General features: G+C 41.9%; 1 protein-coding gene across 1 annotated transcript; it reads left to right on the forward strand.

The window, feature by feature from the left end:
* Positions 1–777: 777 nt before the first annotated feature.
* On the forward strand, positions 778–14,397 carry si:dkey-91i10.3 (cytochrome P450). Its single transcript, XM_047601999.1, has 9 exons — positions 778–1,492; positions 3,831–4,021; positions 4,975–5,174; positions 6,473–6,670; positions 9,032–9,195; positions 10,149–10,315; positions 10,402–10,483; positions 10,577–10,783; positions 13,593–14,397. The coding sequence occupies exons 1-9, from the start codon at positions 1,229–1,231 to the stop codon at positions 13,731–13,733; spliced, it is 1,614 nt and encodes a 537-aa protein (XP_047457955.1). The 5' UTR covers positions 778–1,228; the 3' UTR covers positions 13,734–14,397.
* The last annotated feature ends 1,992 nt before the right edge of the window (positions 14,398–16,389 follow it).

A 16,389-nucleotide genomic window follows, 5' to 3' on the forward strand; every position in this document is an offset into this window, starting at 1 on the left:
GGCATTCGTTCATGTGGATGTTACTTAGACATGTAGCACCCACCTGGACCAGACCAGACCAGGCGCCCCCCCACCCCATAGCAATAACGCTCCAAAGTCGGCCTCCAAACTGATCAAGTATCTGTAGGATGATCTACAGAGGACCCTCCCCACATAGGACCTGTAGCAGCTATTTCTCTCAAACTGATAAAGAAGATAATGGAACAATTACTAGGGCACTTAGGGAATTAAACTGAATTAAATCTCACCTTGTCTCACCCTGGTAAAAAAAAAAAAAGTACCCAGTACCTAGCTCTCCTGTCCCTTTTTGGTTTGACCCAGTTACCTTCAAAATAAAAGCACTAACAAATAATTACAATAAAAATACTTAATATTACTTATAACAAGAATAACAAATAGCTCCAACAGGGTCCATATAACAACATCCGGTTACCAGACACCACAGGACACCCTCAGAAGGCCCATGTCCATTTTCTGATGAGTCACAGCTGTTCTGGAGACACGAGGGGAGACCTACACACAATATTAGGTCCTAATGTTATGCCAGATCAGTGTAAATTCCCCTCAGGTGAAGGCTGAGAATGTTTGCACTATTTCAAGTTTGCAGAAATTAACTATTCTGAGTGCGGTTTTCTCCTGCAAGTCCGCACACACACGCACTGACTCATATTGACACATCCAGGAACTATTTGCTATTTTGGCAGAACAGAACACAATGAAATCGATATTTGATGTGAGCACAGTCTGCCGGTGTCGCCGCTGTGCACACTCACGCGTGCTGTTTTTCAAGGTACGCACCGGGAGATGTTCGCATATGAGGTTAACATGTCATATTAGACGCACTGGCGCACAGAAGCGCTCATTAGTCTGGGAGGTGATCGCAGGCGTCAGGCGCTTTTATTCCACGGAAAATTTGTCGTGGAATAGAGTGCTCTCTCTCTCTCTCCCTTTTTTTTTTTTTTTTTTTTTTAAATGTATTATCTATTTTATTCATTGTGTTCGTGCTAACTGAAGTCTCTGTGCAACCAGCGTTTATGACAGTATCGAAGTCCACATTTGGCTCAAAGGACGGAATAAGAGATCTGCTGCGCTCTTTCGCTTGCGAACAGAGGACCTGCTGTTCTCTGCTCAGTCTCGCCGGCCGGAGAAAACAAACGGGGATTGTTAACTCTTGCGTGGACCCCCTCCTCCTCCTCCTCCTGTCACTGCAGGCGAATAGACGGATAAAATGTTGAGGAAATCTCTAGTAATCCCCGGACTGCGGGTGAATTGTCAGCAGTTTAAAGGGATCCAGAAACGGACAGCGGGGCTGGGTTCACTGACGGACATCCACCGCAGAGACGCAGCCTCATCCACCACCACCACCACCACCACCACCTCGATGGGTGTCAACAAGCTGAAGACGATGGATGATTTGGGAGGACCCAGTTTCTTGACTACTCTGAATTGGCTTTTTGTGAAAGGGTATTTTCCAAAGATGCATCAGATACAAGTAAGTCGGGGAGGAGGTCGAGGATTCTTTGTTTTTCATTTGAACCGTAGCGCAAACTTCTCCCCTCCCTCCGCCCCAGATTCTGCTGTCAGTGTCAATTATCTCATTCTGGTTTCTGTCAATACAAGGACTGTTAGGGTGCATGTGGCCCGGCTTTTAAAAACAACGTGGTGATAGAGAGGGAAAATCGCTTGAAACAGAGGTTTTCTACATTTGTCATTCCTCCTTCTGTGGAGAGGCTGTCACAAGTCAGGGGTCAGGTGGTGGGGCACTGATTCTTAAAAGGCTCCAAACAAACCTTGAATTCCGTGATAACCATGAGAAAATGTGTCTTCTCCCGTCGGTAACGTAAACTCTCGGGCTATGGTGCAGGTTGTGGAACAGGAAACAGGATGTTTGTGGCGCAACAGGTGTCTGCAACGCGTCTCCGCCTGTAGATGTATAGTAACGAAGTAGAAATACTTCACCGCTGCACTTAAGTACTAAAATGCTGTATCTGTGCTCTAATGGGGTATTTATTTTCTCCTACTTCCACTTATACTTCACTGCAAATTTTCGATGACTTTCATACTTGTACATTTTTGTTTTATGTGCTGCATCGTTAGATCTTTCGCAAAACCCCGCCCACAAGCGCGCACTGTCCAATCATACATCCTAGCAAATATTACTATGTAAACATGGTCCGTCAAGCGTGAGCTAAAAACGTATAATGGCTAGCTAGTTAAAGTCGAGCTAGCCACACTATATGGGCAAGACGCTCATATGTACAAAACTGTATATCGATGGTATAGTTACTTTTGGCGAATATTAATAATATTAGTGCCTGACTAACATTAGTTAACTTAATGTTAGCTAGCTAGACAGTTCAGTTTAGCACTTGCATTGTCTCTCAATGTTGGGAGCTCCCTCTAATGTTATTTTGTTTTCATCTTTCATGTTGCATTTTGGGAATGGGCAGCCTACTCCTGAGGCTAGTAACTGTACATGTACATGTACTCTATCTTGTACATTCCTGACCTTGTGCTACTGCTACAGCCAAAGGAATCGCGAGTGTCCCTGAGGCTAAACATTTGAAATGATTTAAACAATGGTGTTCAAAGTGTTGACTGCTTTCTTTAATAACTAGATAACACAATACTTGTACTATCACTTTAAGTACTTGAGTAGTAAATATTTAAATAAACTATTTGCAATACTCAAGTATATAAAAAAAGGATGAATACTTTAGTACTTCTACTTAAGTGTGGTGCTTAAAGGACACTTAAACTTCTACTTAAGTCACTTTTTTTGATAGAGTGCATGTACTTTTACTCAAGTCTGAGTCTCTAGTACTTTATACATGTCTGTCACTGGCTGCAATTGTTAACAAAAACACAGTCAAACTTTCTGCACAAACCCGTTGCCTCTTTTTGGCAATTACTTTGATGTCTGTTGCCCACAATGTACACATGCAAGTCAGAATGAGCCCACTACATAAACAGAATTTATTCTTTAATTATCCATTTATTATTATGTTAATGAGTACTAGGTAGTTTCTACAAGATACACCCAGTTATATGACTGTTATGTTGGATTAAAGAGGCTCTTATTAGCAGAGCTCAAACAAACTAAGCATTGACTCAAGAGAGGGACTTTTGTGTTTATATATTAAATCAGCCACAACCATAGATAGATTCCCCAATGCACTTTTTGAAGTGAGGAGCTAAACGAGGGGTATTCATGTGGTTGCAGCTTGCGACCTCATCACTAGGTGGCACTAAATCCCATATACTGGTCCTTTAAGTACATGCTAGCTCCATAGGCGTGCAGTTCGGTTTATTACTGATACAAACAGACATGGTGATCGAGGTAGACTTCATTTCAGATAAGTGAGAAGTTGTTTTCTTTATGATTTGGGCGGCTTGAGCCACAGTTTACATGTCAGCATCAAAACGCAGACATACTCGATCAAGAGGGCTTCCATGTTTCTATTGTAGAACAGAACAGACAAACCAAACACAGTCTCCAGAAGTGGACTTTAATGTTTATTCACTGAAACGACAGCAACCAGACGTTACTCCTACAATTTGGGAAGGTTGCAATTTAATCTTACCACTAGATGGCTCTTAATCCAACACACCAGTTCTTTAAATATATCCAACCTCTGTAGATCTGTTCATCTCTTATGCAAAACATGGTATAAAGTGATTAAAATCAGTTAAAAAAAATGTGTTCTATCATCTTGGAAGACTGATCCTCTAAACCTGTAGCCTTATTGATATGTTACGCGTGCGCGTTTCACACCTGAAAAACAAAAGATCCCTCCTTCAACTCAACTCACATTAACTCCCATTATTAGATCGAGCACAAAAAGATCTACGGTCCTCTGTGGAAGTCTACCTTCGGTCCCATGACTGTGGTGAACGTGGCCAGCGCCGACCTGATCGAGCAAGTACTGAGACAAGAGGGGAGACACCCACTCCGAACAGACATGCCCCACTGGAGGACATACAGAGAGGTCAGGAACCAGGCCCACGGACCCTTGACAGAGTAAGAGACACTTTTTCTTTATGTTCTATAAACTTAGCTGTCTCAGATTGCAAACTTTAGTAAATACGTTCAAGTGTTGTGTTTAGTTTCCTGGTTTCACTAAAAGTTTAGATTCACATTTCTTTCAATTCTGACCTAAAATATCTCCCCCTGTGCACTGGAAGGTTCAGGAAAAGAGCTCACTAATGCTAATGTAAGACAAAAAAATAAAGTGTGCAGAGTGAATCTTTTCAGCCTAACTCTTGTAGTGTTACTGCCCTGTCACTGCACCTCAATAAAGAAAGAATGTCCTTGGAAATGGCTGGAAAACTGTGTTTCCCTGGTAGCCTGATTCTCTCAAAACACACACACACATTCCACAGTGTCCACAATTCAGCTACCAGCTGGCGATGTGAGAATACGGAAAATCAAAAGAGCTCCAAGACAAGTCGCTGCCGGCATAAGAATGTGCCGATGGTGGAGGAAGAAATGGAGGCAGGTTTAATGTGCTCAGCTGTCTGAGGGTTAAGCCTGGATGGGAGAATGGATATATCAGCGGTGTGGTTGGAGGCAGGCGGAGAACAACCTGAACAGAAGGAGAACAGAAATTGTCCTACACAGCATAGATAAAAGGAGATAGCCGGGTTTACAGAATGTGCTGCACAGACAGATGAGTTGATGAGCAGCAGGTGAACCAGCCACAGGCGGAGTGCGAGGAGGAGGGTTGGGCTGTGGCCATGTCACTCTGCTCCTCTTTCCGCCTGAACTGCACATACACTACCAGTCAATAATTTGGACACACCTTCTCTCAGGCGACGCTGGTGTCATTTCATCAACCGCAGCCTCGGGGAATAAACTAAATTATTAAATCATCCAGCTGGGTGCTGAGTTCCAGCTCTTCACAGCTGAATGTTACATAACGTGATGTCCTTCCACCTGGTTGCTCATCTCCTCACACTAATCTCGGTTTGCAGGTTCGGGGCCAAGTGGCAGCGCATCCGCAGCATCTTGAACCCTCGGATGCTGAAGCCCAAGCACGTCTCCTCCTATTCTGACTGCATCAACGAGGTGGTGACGGACTTCATTGAGAGAGTGGCCCGGCTGAGGGAAACCAGCGGACAGGGGGTTATGGTCAACGACCTCACGGACGAACTCTACAAATTTGCCTTTGAAGGTCAGCTTGACTTGATAACTGACTTTAAAATTAATAAGAATATATATATAAGACCATAGGGTTGTAATTCTACAAAACTGCATAAGAAAATGGTGGTTAATGCATGTGAAGCACAGCCTTGGCGGATGACAGAGGGAATCGCCCTCATACACTTGTCCTTGACCCATTACAGGCCTCTTTAGTGTGTTGTCTAGTGACCTTGTGTGCAGTCATTCAGACAGTCTTTTGGCCCTGGCAGCTGATTAGATACTGTGAGATAAACCCTGATCAGATCCAACAGGGAGGTTTAGCCACCTTTGACCGGGGTTATTCTCAGCTTTGTAGTTCACCTAAGTTCATTTAATCATTTCTTACACACTTCTTTCCACAACCACTGGAGTCTTTCCCTGAATGTGCTTATTTGTTTTTGTGTATCACAAATACGAAGCCACAAACCAGCAACAATCTCTGTTTAAAGGAGAGAAACCGTTCTGTCAGTGCATCTTCTTCCCTGTGATTACCAGTATGCATCCTGTTAATCAGTGCCTAAACTGAACTGTAAAACTAACCACTAACCAATGTTACCTGGTTTTGTACCAGACTTTCCCCCTTTTTCTGTCATGAAACCTCTTTTCATCTTATCTGCTCTCTGTCTGCTACATTAACGCATTTTATTACTTAATTACACATAAAAAAAAGAACAAATCCGACACATACTTTTACATGATTGCACTTGCTCACATACTTTTGCTTTAGGATATTTTTTTCCCCTTATCTTCAGGCAATGCTCGTTCAAGTGCGAACACGAAAACGTGCGCACGACATCACGTCCATAAAGAAAAGAAATAGCATCACTGTTATTTTCACGTGTTGTTTTCTGGCTGAATGCAATCAAACAAGTTCAGGCATTGGACGGGAAGAACTGGCAAAGAAAACTGGCTGCAGGCTAACAAAAAAACTAAATAAAAAAAAAACACTGAGATGGCTTGGCAGAATTTATTTTGATGTGCAGGCATCTGCTCAGGCTTTTCTGCCTGCTACTGTTTTTACATTATGATGTAACCGATAAACAATGACACACTCAACACAAATTTGGTTCAGGACTGGTTTCAAATGAAAATTCATGCAAAACATCAAGTCCATAGCATATTGTTTTCCCATTCTGAGCCAGGCCTAATGTATCTCAATGTTGACTGTCATATAGGGTTTTTAATATTGCATGTATACAGTATAGTGCATAGTTTCTGGCCATAAGGAGTACATTTAAAATCTCTTTTTCTAAACTCAGTGACTTCCAACCCTCTTATTTTGAAATGCAGGAATCTGTTCGGTGCTGTTCGAGACCCGTATGGGCTGCATCAACGAGGTGGTGCCCGAGGAAACCAAAAAGTTCATCTTCTCCGTGGGGGAGATGTTCCGGCTCTCCCACGTCGTCATAATCTTCCCTCAGTCCCTCTGGCCCTACCTGCCCTTCTGGAAACAGTTTGTTGCAACCTGGGATCATCTCTTCAAAGTCGGTGAGCAGCTTTAATTCGCCGCTACGAATAAGGAAGTAGCAGGTTTCAGGCTATTTTCTTACAGAGAGAGGGTGGATAATGAATATACAAAGGTTTTTATGGCTCATCTCATATTTACTAGCTGCAGGGGCCAGTACACGCAGTATAGTTCCTCGGGGGTCGGGGCTGTGACCTTAGGCACTATTTTTATACTGCGTGTTTCTTCATCTTATTTAAAATTTAAACTTCTGAGTGCGATCGCATCTCTCTCTGCTCTTCATTCACTCCAGTGCAAATATTTTCTGAGAGAAGCAGAACCCCTGTTTAAAACTTGCAACTCCAGCGGGTTTCTGTCGTCGTTGACAACCACCTCAAGTTGCCATGGCAACCTCTGATCCTCAGGCCAGAGCCACAGCTGAGACCAGTTCTTTAATCGGGGACTCCTCTGCTGTTAATACTGCTAACCTCTGTCTCCCATACATTTATGTTACAACAACACACACTCCTGCCCCCACACACATAGACACACACAGGTAACTTTACGTGACTGCAGCTATAGATACACACACACAAACACACACATGCGCGTGTATGCGCGCACTCCGCTCTCACACACAAACACACAGATAACTTTATGTGATTACAGTTACATACAGACACACACATATCACATATCAGTGCTCAGTGAAAGATGATCATATGTCCGTCTGATTAGCGCTGGTTGTGGGTTTGATTCCCATGTTGACGGAGACGTCGGCTCTGACAGCAGCCCCCCCTTGGCCCTTTCAAAATTTCCCAGAGGGAATTTTCTTGGTTATACATGCAGTGCAAAGTAACACTTTAAAAACAGCATAAAATATATGGCTGCTGCGAACAAGACTGACAACAAGATGCATGTTACGTTAATTCCTTAAAGTAAAACCACTATGAAGATGGGTTCACTAAAAGTTCACTAATATCAACAATATAAATATCCAAATATTTATTTATTATTAAAACTGGGACCAAGACGATTTCTGACATAGGATTCAATTTCATATAAAGGTACTGTTTTGTAATTATGACAATTAACACATGGTGGCATACTGGAAAAGGTCAGGTCATATCACTGATTAAGAAACTTAAGAACAATAAAGGTAAAGATCTGTAGTTAAATTAAATAAAGAACACTCCTCATTCCATTTTCACCTTCATTCAAAAATCACTCGAATCCTTCAATTCTACCTTTGTGTTGAGGTATTTAGTCACTAACTCTGCCCAGCTACTTCAATCTCCCTCTTTTTGTCCTTTTGTAAACAGTGTCACGCTTTAGTAAGTGTTAATCCTCAAAGCGGGGTGCGTTTGGAGGTGCGCCCCGGCTTGATTGACGTGTCTGGTCGGGACTGTTTGTCGTGTTTCTGACTCGGCTTCTCCCTCTCATCCTAATATGGTCATTTCTGACTCCACTGACTCTAACATGATGACAGCCTTCAACCCGGTGGCGTGATGTCACTGTGGTCACATGGATCTTTGTGTGTTCCTGCTGAGCTGCTGTTTGAGCAGACACTGAATCAGTTGGGATAATTACTGGGAGACCATCTCCCAGTAATTATCTGGCTCCCACCCATACGACCTGGCTTCTTCTCATAGTTTCTTCCTTTTCGAAGGATTTTTTATTTTTTTTTGTTTGCACCGCTGCCTTTTTTCTTGTTATTGGAGTTGCATTAGGAAAATCAAATATTAGTTTTCGGACTGCAAAAAAGAGGACAAATGTCCAGCACTGCCTCCAGGATTAGTTTACATCTCTTGATGTACAAATATTTGGATGTTATCATGCTTGATAGAGAAGTAAAGCTGCAATTAGACTTTATTTATCCACAAAGGAAATTGCTTGGTCGCAGCAACTGAGTTGTACATAAGAAAAACACTACTCATAAAAAGAAAAGGTAAAAATAAAATAAAAAATTAAATAAATAAACTCAAATCAAACAAGATTTTCACACGTACAAATCTACAAGCTATAGGAATAGAAGTAAATATACACTGTAAATGGTAAGGTGTAAAAATATGGATTATCTTCAGATATACTTATACACTAAAATAAAACTACTTTGGTTAGTTTCTTATAACAGATCTACTCGGATCATAAGATTTTGTAGGCCGGTGCTTTTTCTGACACTCTTCATTTAGGTCCAATCAGAGCTCAGGTTGTACTACCAAATAATTGCAAAGTCAACAGATTGCGTTGGTTCTCTCAAAGGACAAAGTCCATCGCTCAGGGTGTTGCCGTCCTACATCCACGTCATCGCTCGACGAGATCCCTCACAGCGTCTCTCCTTCCCCATCTAGTGGGCAAAAGCGTCCAGTCCAGTCAATGATACGGATTTTTGTTTTGCCTCCCAGCTGAAGATTTGGTGAAGAAGAAAATGGAGGAGATTCAGGAGAATGTGCACCTGGACCGAGACGTGGAGGGAGCGTATCTCACACACCTGCTGCTCAGCGATCAGATGACGCTCCAAGAGATCCTGGGCAGCATCACCGAGCTCCTTCTGGCAGGAGTGGACACGGTGAGTATTTACCAGTGGTTTAGGCTTATTAGCTGGTGTCTGATAGTGTTTTATTTCTGATCCTAGCAGAAGGGAGCGGTGTTGGTTGAAGGGTAGTCACATGTCCCACCACCTCTCATTACCTCACGCTGTGGGCTAGGCTACGTAGCTGGTGTCTGGTTGCATCTTATTTCTGATAAAGGCAGAAAGAAGAAATGTTTGGTTGGAGTGGGGTCACATTCCAATAATTTCTTACCTACTGCTGGTGGCTGGGCTAGTTAGTAGCTGACCACTGGTCTGCTGGTCGGTTCTCCAGTTAGACTGAGCTTCTAAAGGAGAAGATCATGGCACAAGGGATCGTAACATCTCGTCCTGTGTATTAATGTACACTTCAGCTTTTCCATTTCTTGCCTTGACGAGTTCATATCTCTTCTGTGATGCATGCACAAGGCATCAATGTGGTTCATAAGGCAGTTTGACAAATATTTTCCTTTTATACAGAAGTAAAAGCAAAAAAATATATATAACTACAGTATGAGGACCACACCTCAACTATAAGACATACAAAGCGTTAAAAATGAAGGGGTGAGAGCGGGTAAAGTGAAGTGGGATGAAAGCTGTCAAAGGGAAGAGCTGGAAGAGCTCAAAATGAAGGGATGAGAGAGGTTCGAATAAGTAATGTGATAGGTTGAAGTGGAGGGATGAGAGGGTAGAAGTGAAAGAGTGAGAAGGGAAGAAGTGAAAAAGGTTGAAATTACAGGATGAGAAGTGTAGAAGTGAAAGGATGAGAAGGGTTGAATTGAAAGGGTGAGAAGGGTCAAAGGGAAGCAATGAAAGGGGTAAATGTGGGGATGAATATGTTCCTCAGACATGGAGGAACCCACGGAGTGAATCATTTTAACAGAGGAACAGAAGCGTTGTCTAGTTTATGAAGTTCTAATGAATTTAAATCGAGCGTCTCCTCTGGGCTCTAGACCTCCAACACCATCTCCTGGTGTTTGTACCACTTGGCCAAGGAGCCAGAGATCCAGGAGCAGTTATACCAGGAGGTGGTAGGAGTCTGCCCCGGGGGCAAGGTGCCAAACAGCAGCGACGTCACTCACATGCCGTACCTGAAGGCCATCATCAGAGAAACGCTACGGTTAGAGGAACCCTTTCCACTTTTACAACAAAATACTGCTAATTGTCCAGTTGAAAGATGAAAGATGAACTTCTTGTTGTCATCAGGATGTATCCAGTGGTGCCAGGAAACGCCCGCGTCACCGTCGAAAATGAAATTGTGGTGGGAGGACACCTCTTCCCCAAAAGGGTAGGAGCAGAGACAGCGGCGTCTGTCAGGGTTCAGGTTTAGGTTCAGGTTTTACTGCAGCGGCGTCTCATTGTGGTCTTTTCTCTCTCTCAGACTCTGTTCCATTTGTGCCACTACGCCGTGTCCTACGACGAGGACGTTTTCCCCGACCCGCACACCTTCCTGCCGGACCGCTGGCTCAGGGGAACAGATGACAGGTCCAGGAATCACCCGTTCGGGTCGGTGCCGTTCGGTTTTGGGATCAGGGCGTGTCTGGGTCGACGGGTGGCTGAGCTGGAGATGTATCTCCTCCTGTCCAGGGTAAGAAGACCCTCTGTGAATTAAATAAATAAAAAACAAGTGCTGATGACCATAGGACCTTGGATTTGATGGATAGTTTGATGGATAGTGGATGACAGTTATAACACTAATACATTTTAAGGGCGTTTCTCAGGACATTATACGACACCACATGGATATTTTACTACCTCAGAGGCTCCATGTTCTGTAGCAAGTTACCAACATTAGCATCATGCTGCAGATCCCTTTGGCTGCTCCTTCTTCTTCGGTTACTCCATGAAATACTCCAGAGCCAAACAGTGCCAAAAAAGATCAATAGCTCCCAGTGCTGAGCACTCAGGCAAACACATTATATCATCTTACAACCAGTTCGTAATAAAAGTCAGCCTGCATTTTTCCACTTAATGGCTTTTCCTGTGAAGCCGCAGCAGTAATGTTGTGTTTGCATTAGCAGCAATCTACCGGCTCTGGTCCAATGGTGACTCTGCATTTGTATCCAGATATCTGTTTATAGAGACCTTTTTATTTATCCTAGTACACTCATATACAAGGAATTTGACCCTCACATTGCTCCCATTGAAGTCACACAGGAGTAGAGGACCCACTAAACATTACATTTATGATGGATGAATAAAGAAAAAAATAACCCAAAAATATTTAAATAAATAAATGAAATCAGGGTTCTTCAATGTTTTTCAGGAACATTGAAAAGAAAAGGAGGATATGAACAGGTGGTGAGGAATGTAAATTACACGTTAAAGATGAACATATATACACATATATACTGTATTTGCTGTTCGAGGGAAGAAGATGTTCCTGCGCGTGGTTGCCGTGCCTTCCATAGGGGAAGAGTCCAAACAAGTTCAGTGTTTTAGGTGGGATTCATCTGCGTCTTGCAGTAGCTTAAGCCATTTTTCTACTAATGAAAATAAACATTTTGACCACCTTCCTAATATTTATGTTGGCCTCCCTTGTGGCTCCAAAACAGTTGTGGCTCATCAGGCGATGTGTCCTGTGGTGTCAGTGGGGGCCACCGCTTATGTTCTGTATTTAGTTTCTTGTTTTATTACAAGTTTTATAAGTTCTTCCTTGGTTTTCTGTTGTTTCCCCCCCCTGTGTTTTCCCTTGATTGCTTTATTGCCCCTTATCTGCTCCAGCCTTGACTTCACCGTGTCTTTTCCTTCCTCTGCCCATGTGTCAATATATAGAGAGCTTAAGTAGTAAGGTGTTCAGCCCCCAAGGTCAAAACAGGGAGGAAGTGGAATCGGAGACAAACAGTACAGGAAGCACAGGCCGCCCTCAGGCTAAGGGATCATAGGTCATGAACAGCGAGGGCGTGGAGGCCTGGGGCTGTGTGCAGGGAAACCTCCGTGGAGTAAGGCATCTGTAACAGGGAAGAGAAAGATGGTAGTGGAGGAAATTCATAGGCAAGAGGAAGCAGTAGGATGCACTGAGGCAGTGTCGCAAGCTAAGCAAGGACTGGGAGAGTGCAGAGAAAAGAAAGTTGAAGCTGTGGAGCCTGGAGGCAAGTAGGATTAGATTTGTGATAGGGGCTATTTATAATGTGCTGCCATCTCCCCAGAACCTAAACCAGTGGTTAGGAGAGGATGCTGCCTGCCCACTGTGTTTTAGTGTCTGTACACATTCTGATAGGTTGCAGGGTTAGTCTCTACCAAGGGCTATAAACCTGGCGCCACAACCAGGTTCTTAAATATTTAGCAGCCGCAACTGAGGAAATACGGGTTGAAGAAAATTCCTCATCTGCTAGACAGGAGAATAGGCATATTATGTTTGTTTGGGAGGGAGAAAAGGCCAGACCAGCGAGGATCAGGCACAGCGCAGGGCAGACAGTGAACACTCAGCAGAGACCGGACCTGCTGTTGTGGTCGGAAATAGAGAAGGTAGTGTTCTTTGTGGAGCTTACTGTCCCATGGGTGGACAGTTGAGGAGGCTAATGAGCACAAGAGAGCTAAGTATGCAGAGATGGCATCAGAAGCTAAGCCGTGAGGCTGGAGTGCCCGTGTGCAGCCGGTGGAGGTTAACACATATACTATCGTGTCTATAATTCAAATGTATTTTATTTTAGTTTGTTAGTTGTTGTTTTTTTAAATTAAAACAAAATGTGTTTAATTTTATGTCGCTTAAATATATGTCACAACTGCAACCCCAGGTAGGCCAACCATGGATGAATCTAAAAAGAAAAGTTTCTGAAGGAAACAGAACATTTAATGCTGATGAGACTGGTTTACCATTATGCACAACAGAGGTAAAAGCAACATATGCAGTATTACATTCAACCTGCTTTTTCAAAATGCATTCTCATGCATAAATAAAATTTCGTTTTCTCTGTAGCAGTTCTTTCATTTCATAAATGCAAAACACTATAGTGTTTTTATACATAGGCCTAGCATACAGGTAAAAAAAAAAACAATATATGCAGTGTTTAGTTAGTTTTAGTGTTTTACTTCCGTTCTTAGGCAGAGGGGAAGTGTTGAAGTGTAGTTGCATGCATGCAGCAAGGTTTTGCTTGTTTATGTTGCTATTTATTACCTTGTGTACAACCAGAAAAGCAGGTTTCAGCCCTTGTGACCGCTTTCACTTCCAGCGAATCAAAAGTTTTTTTTTTTTAGCTTTATTCAGAAATCACTGTTGACCTGTGGTAACTTTGCAGCCAGTTCACAGAGTCTATGTACCATCTAAGCCACAAGCTACAGTTATAAATGAATCAGTTAGTCACCGACTGTATGGTGCCTGTCTCTGACTCTTGTGCCTCACATGAATCCTATTTTTACCCCTTCTTTAAATGTATTCTTTCTCATTTACATTAAAGGTGATAAAGCGCTTTGAAGTGAGGCCCGATCCTTCTGGGAAAACGGTGAAGCCGGTCACCAGGACGCTGCTCTGCCCCGCTACACCCATCAACCTCCAGTTTCTAGACAGAAGAGCGACGGCAGGAGTTTCCTCTCAGTGAGCTGTTGTCTCAAGGACTGGCTGCAACACACTTAAACCACAAGTCAAATGAAGAAGTTGTACAGTCTGGGTTTGTAGAGTAAACGCTGTAAGCCTTTTGTTTCTTTTTGTAAAGGTGTTAAATCAGTCAAGAGTCGTTTCCGCTTTTTACTTAAAGTAGCCACTACATAGTGTATGTAATAAGGCTGTTCCTCCCTTTAAAAGATGAGGCTAGTGTATTTCTGTATTTTACATTTTCTTGAAAACTTGAAAACAGTCAGTCCCAAACCCATTGACTTCCACTAAAAATATACCTTTTAAATTGGCTAAGTATTATTTTATCTCTCTTTGTTTCGGTACTGTAGGGACTATTTCAATCAGGAGCGACTCTTCTGAGAGGACATTTAGATTCAATAACGTGCATAGATGATAAAATATGAGACCAGATATTAAGCAATTAGTCCCAATTATGTAATAAATTTAGTGTTTTTAGAATATAACCAGCCTTTTCCTTCATGTAATTGTAAATGCATATTTTTTAATTTATCTTAAATATACCCAGATACTTAATGTTGAAATATTAAAGGTTAATGTAATGAATTTTCAAAGGGAAATGCGTGTTGTCATATTTTTGTGTTTTTGTACATACAGAAAAATAAAAAGAATTTTAGGTTTATAATAACAGAGTTCATGACTGGGATTCTTCTTTTTTTATTCGTCAGTGAAATGTCAATAACTGTGTAATTTGTGCAGACAAATAACAAATACCAGAAGATCATATTGTCTCTGAAGAAGTTTGCACCCTTTACCAGATGTCATCCTAATTTCCGTTGATGTTTTATCAAATGAAGATGACACTTGAGACAATATAATTATAATAAAAAAATCTTTTCTTTCTTTCTTTCTTTCTTTCTTTCTTTCTTTCTTTCTTTCTTTCTTTCTTTCTTTCTTTCTTTCTTTCTTTATTTTGCTTTTGACTGATTGTGTTGAGTGACGTCCCACAATGCAGTGCAATAAGGAAATGAAAGTGTGACTCAGCTACAACACAGTAAGGCAACCTTAAAAAGTCACAAACTCGTGTCTGGCTGCATATACTGGATCCTTTTCTGAAGCCTCCTCTCAGTTCCTCACTCCCATCTCAAATCTAAACACGTTAAGTCCTGCCCACTATTGACTGATTTAAATCTCATTTAATGTGATACTCTATCAGTTTGGTCTGAGGTTGCCCTATGGCTGGTCCACTCTAATGTATTTTGCCCACTCTCTTATTGTTCTTTTGTTTTACTATTTTATTAGTGTTGGTTTTGTATAGGATTTTACTTGAATAGAGGCAGATATTTTTATCTGCTCTGACTGGAAAGCACTCAGGGACAACTTCTGTCGTTTTCTAATGTGCTATATATATAAAGAGACTTGCCTTTTATGCTAATATGCAACTAATTATCTAAGGACAAAATAAACCACTTCCACCATTGCCTTTTCTGGTTTGGACTGTGTAGTAATTTCCTGTATGTGGTGTTTTTAATGTCAGTGGCTGAATCAGCGGTAGAACAATGCTGCCCTCTGTGGTTTATCATTATTATTACCACCTCATCTGATCCATGCTTTCATGTCTTCCCAAAAAGACCATCTCTGGGGGTTCGTCACTTTGTGTGGAGTCCACTTGTGTGAAGCACTTTGCAAGCATTTCGTAAGAAAGGTGCTATATAAATAAAGTTTGATTTGATTTGAATTACGTTGCATTTAGTCCTTATCTGTGTTTTGCTGTGTCTAAAAGGGACAAAGCCATAGTGTCATTGTCCTTGAATAGATTCCTATAGTCATTCTGAAAATCAAGCAGAGTAATAATAACTTATTTATGAAAGTCTGATAGCTACCAGTGCGCCACAAAGTGAGCAGGATCATGAGTGTTTGAACTTAATCCATGACGCCATTTTGTACAAAGTTCAGATTTTCCCATGCAGCATCATTCATGAGCCATAACCTGAGTTTCGTAATGATCTGCACATTTCTGTCCGGTCCTCCTGATGTTTTGTAAAAAAAAAAAAATTTAAAAAAAAGCAGGCAATAGTTTTTCTAGGAGTTATTCCATTGGAATAGAAGCTGTGGATACGTCAAACTAAGTTACAGCAAATCTGAGTCATGACAAAAACAGTGAGCAATAGAAGCCACATATAAAAACACCACTCGATTCCATTGTATTCTTTCTCTCTGGTTACATCCTGGCAGTTTGCAGGAAGCAGAACATGATAAGTCAGCGGTTTATCTTTTATTTGCATTTACATTTACAAGACAAATTACCCTCACGGACTCTTAAGTATTTTATAAAGGGGAACAACGTCCATCTTCTTTTCAGACATCAGACACTTTTAGATTTGTTTCTCAGCTCTGGTGGACTTGAATGAACAGCCTTGACATTTATATCAAATCTAGGGCCGGCTGAGTGCTGACAGATGACCTTCGCAGTGGTACGTTGTCAATCCTTCAGTCACTTATCCAGAGTCCTGACGCAGAGTTATCTGTGGTGTTGTATTGGATGTCAAACAGGAGGCGATGAACTGCCACATAAATATCTATGAGGACCTCTCTATCCAATCACAACACCTGAGCCGTTACCAGGACAACTAATTGAGAAAACTCAATCTGCCCATAAAGGGGTGTGATACTGCTCAAAACCT

The sequence above is a fragment of the Mugil cephalus genome, chromosome 12, assembly GCF_022458985.1.
Source record: "Mugil cephalus isolate CIBA_MC_2020 chromosome 12, CIBA_Mcephalus_1.1, whole genome shotgun sequence".
Lineage (NCBI taxonomy): Eukaryota > Metazoa > Chordata > Actinopteri > Mugiliformes > Mugilidae > Mugil > Mugil cephalus.

Coding starts and splice junctions, on each gene's coding strand:
- si:dkey-91i10.3 (XM_047601999.1), top strand. CDS start 1,229: ATGTTGAGGAAATCTCTAGTAATCCCCGGACTGCGGGTGAATTGTCAG. Junction 5,175..6,472: donor CTACAAATTTGCCTTTGAAG/GTCAGCTTGACT, acceptor TTTGAAATGCAG/GAATCTGTTCGGTGCTGTTC. Junction 10,484..10,576: donor GACACCTCTTCCCCAAAAGG/GTAGGAGCAGAG, acceptor TCTCTCTCTCAG/ACTCTGTTCCATTTGTGCCA.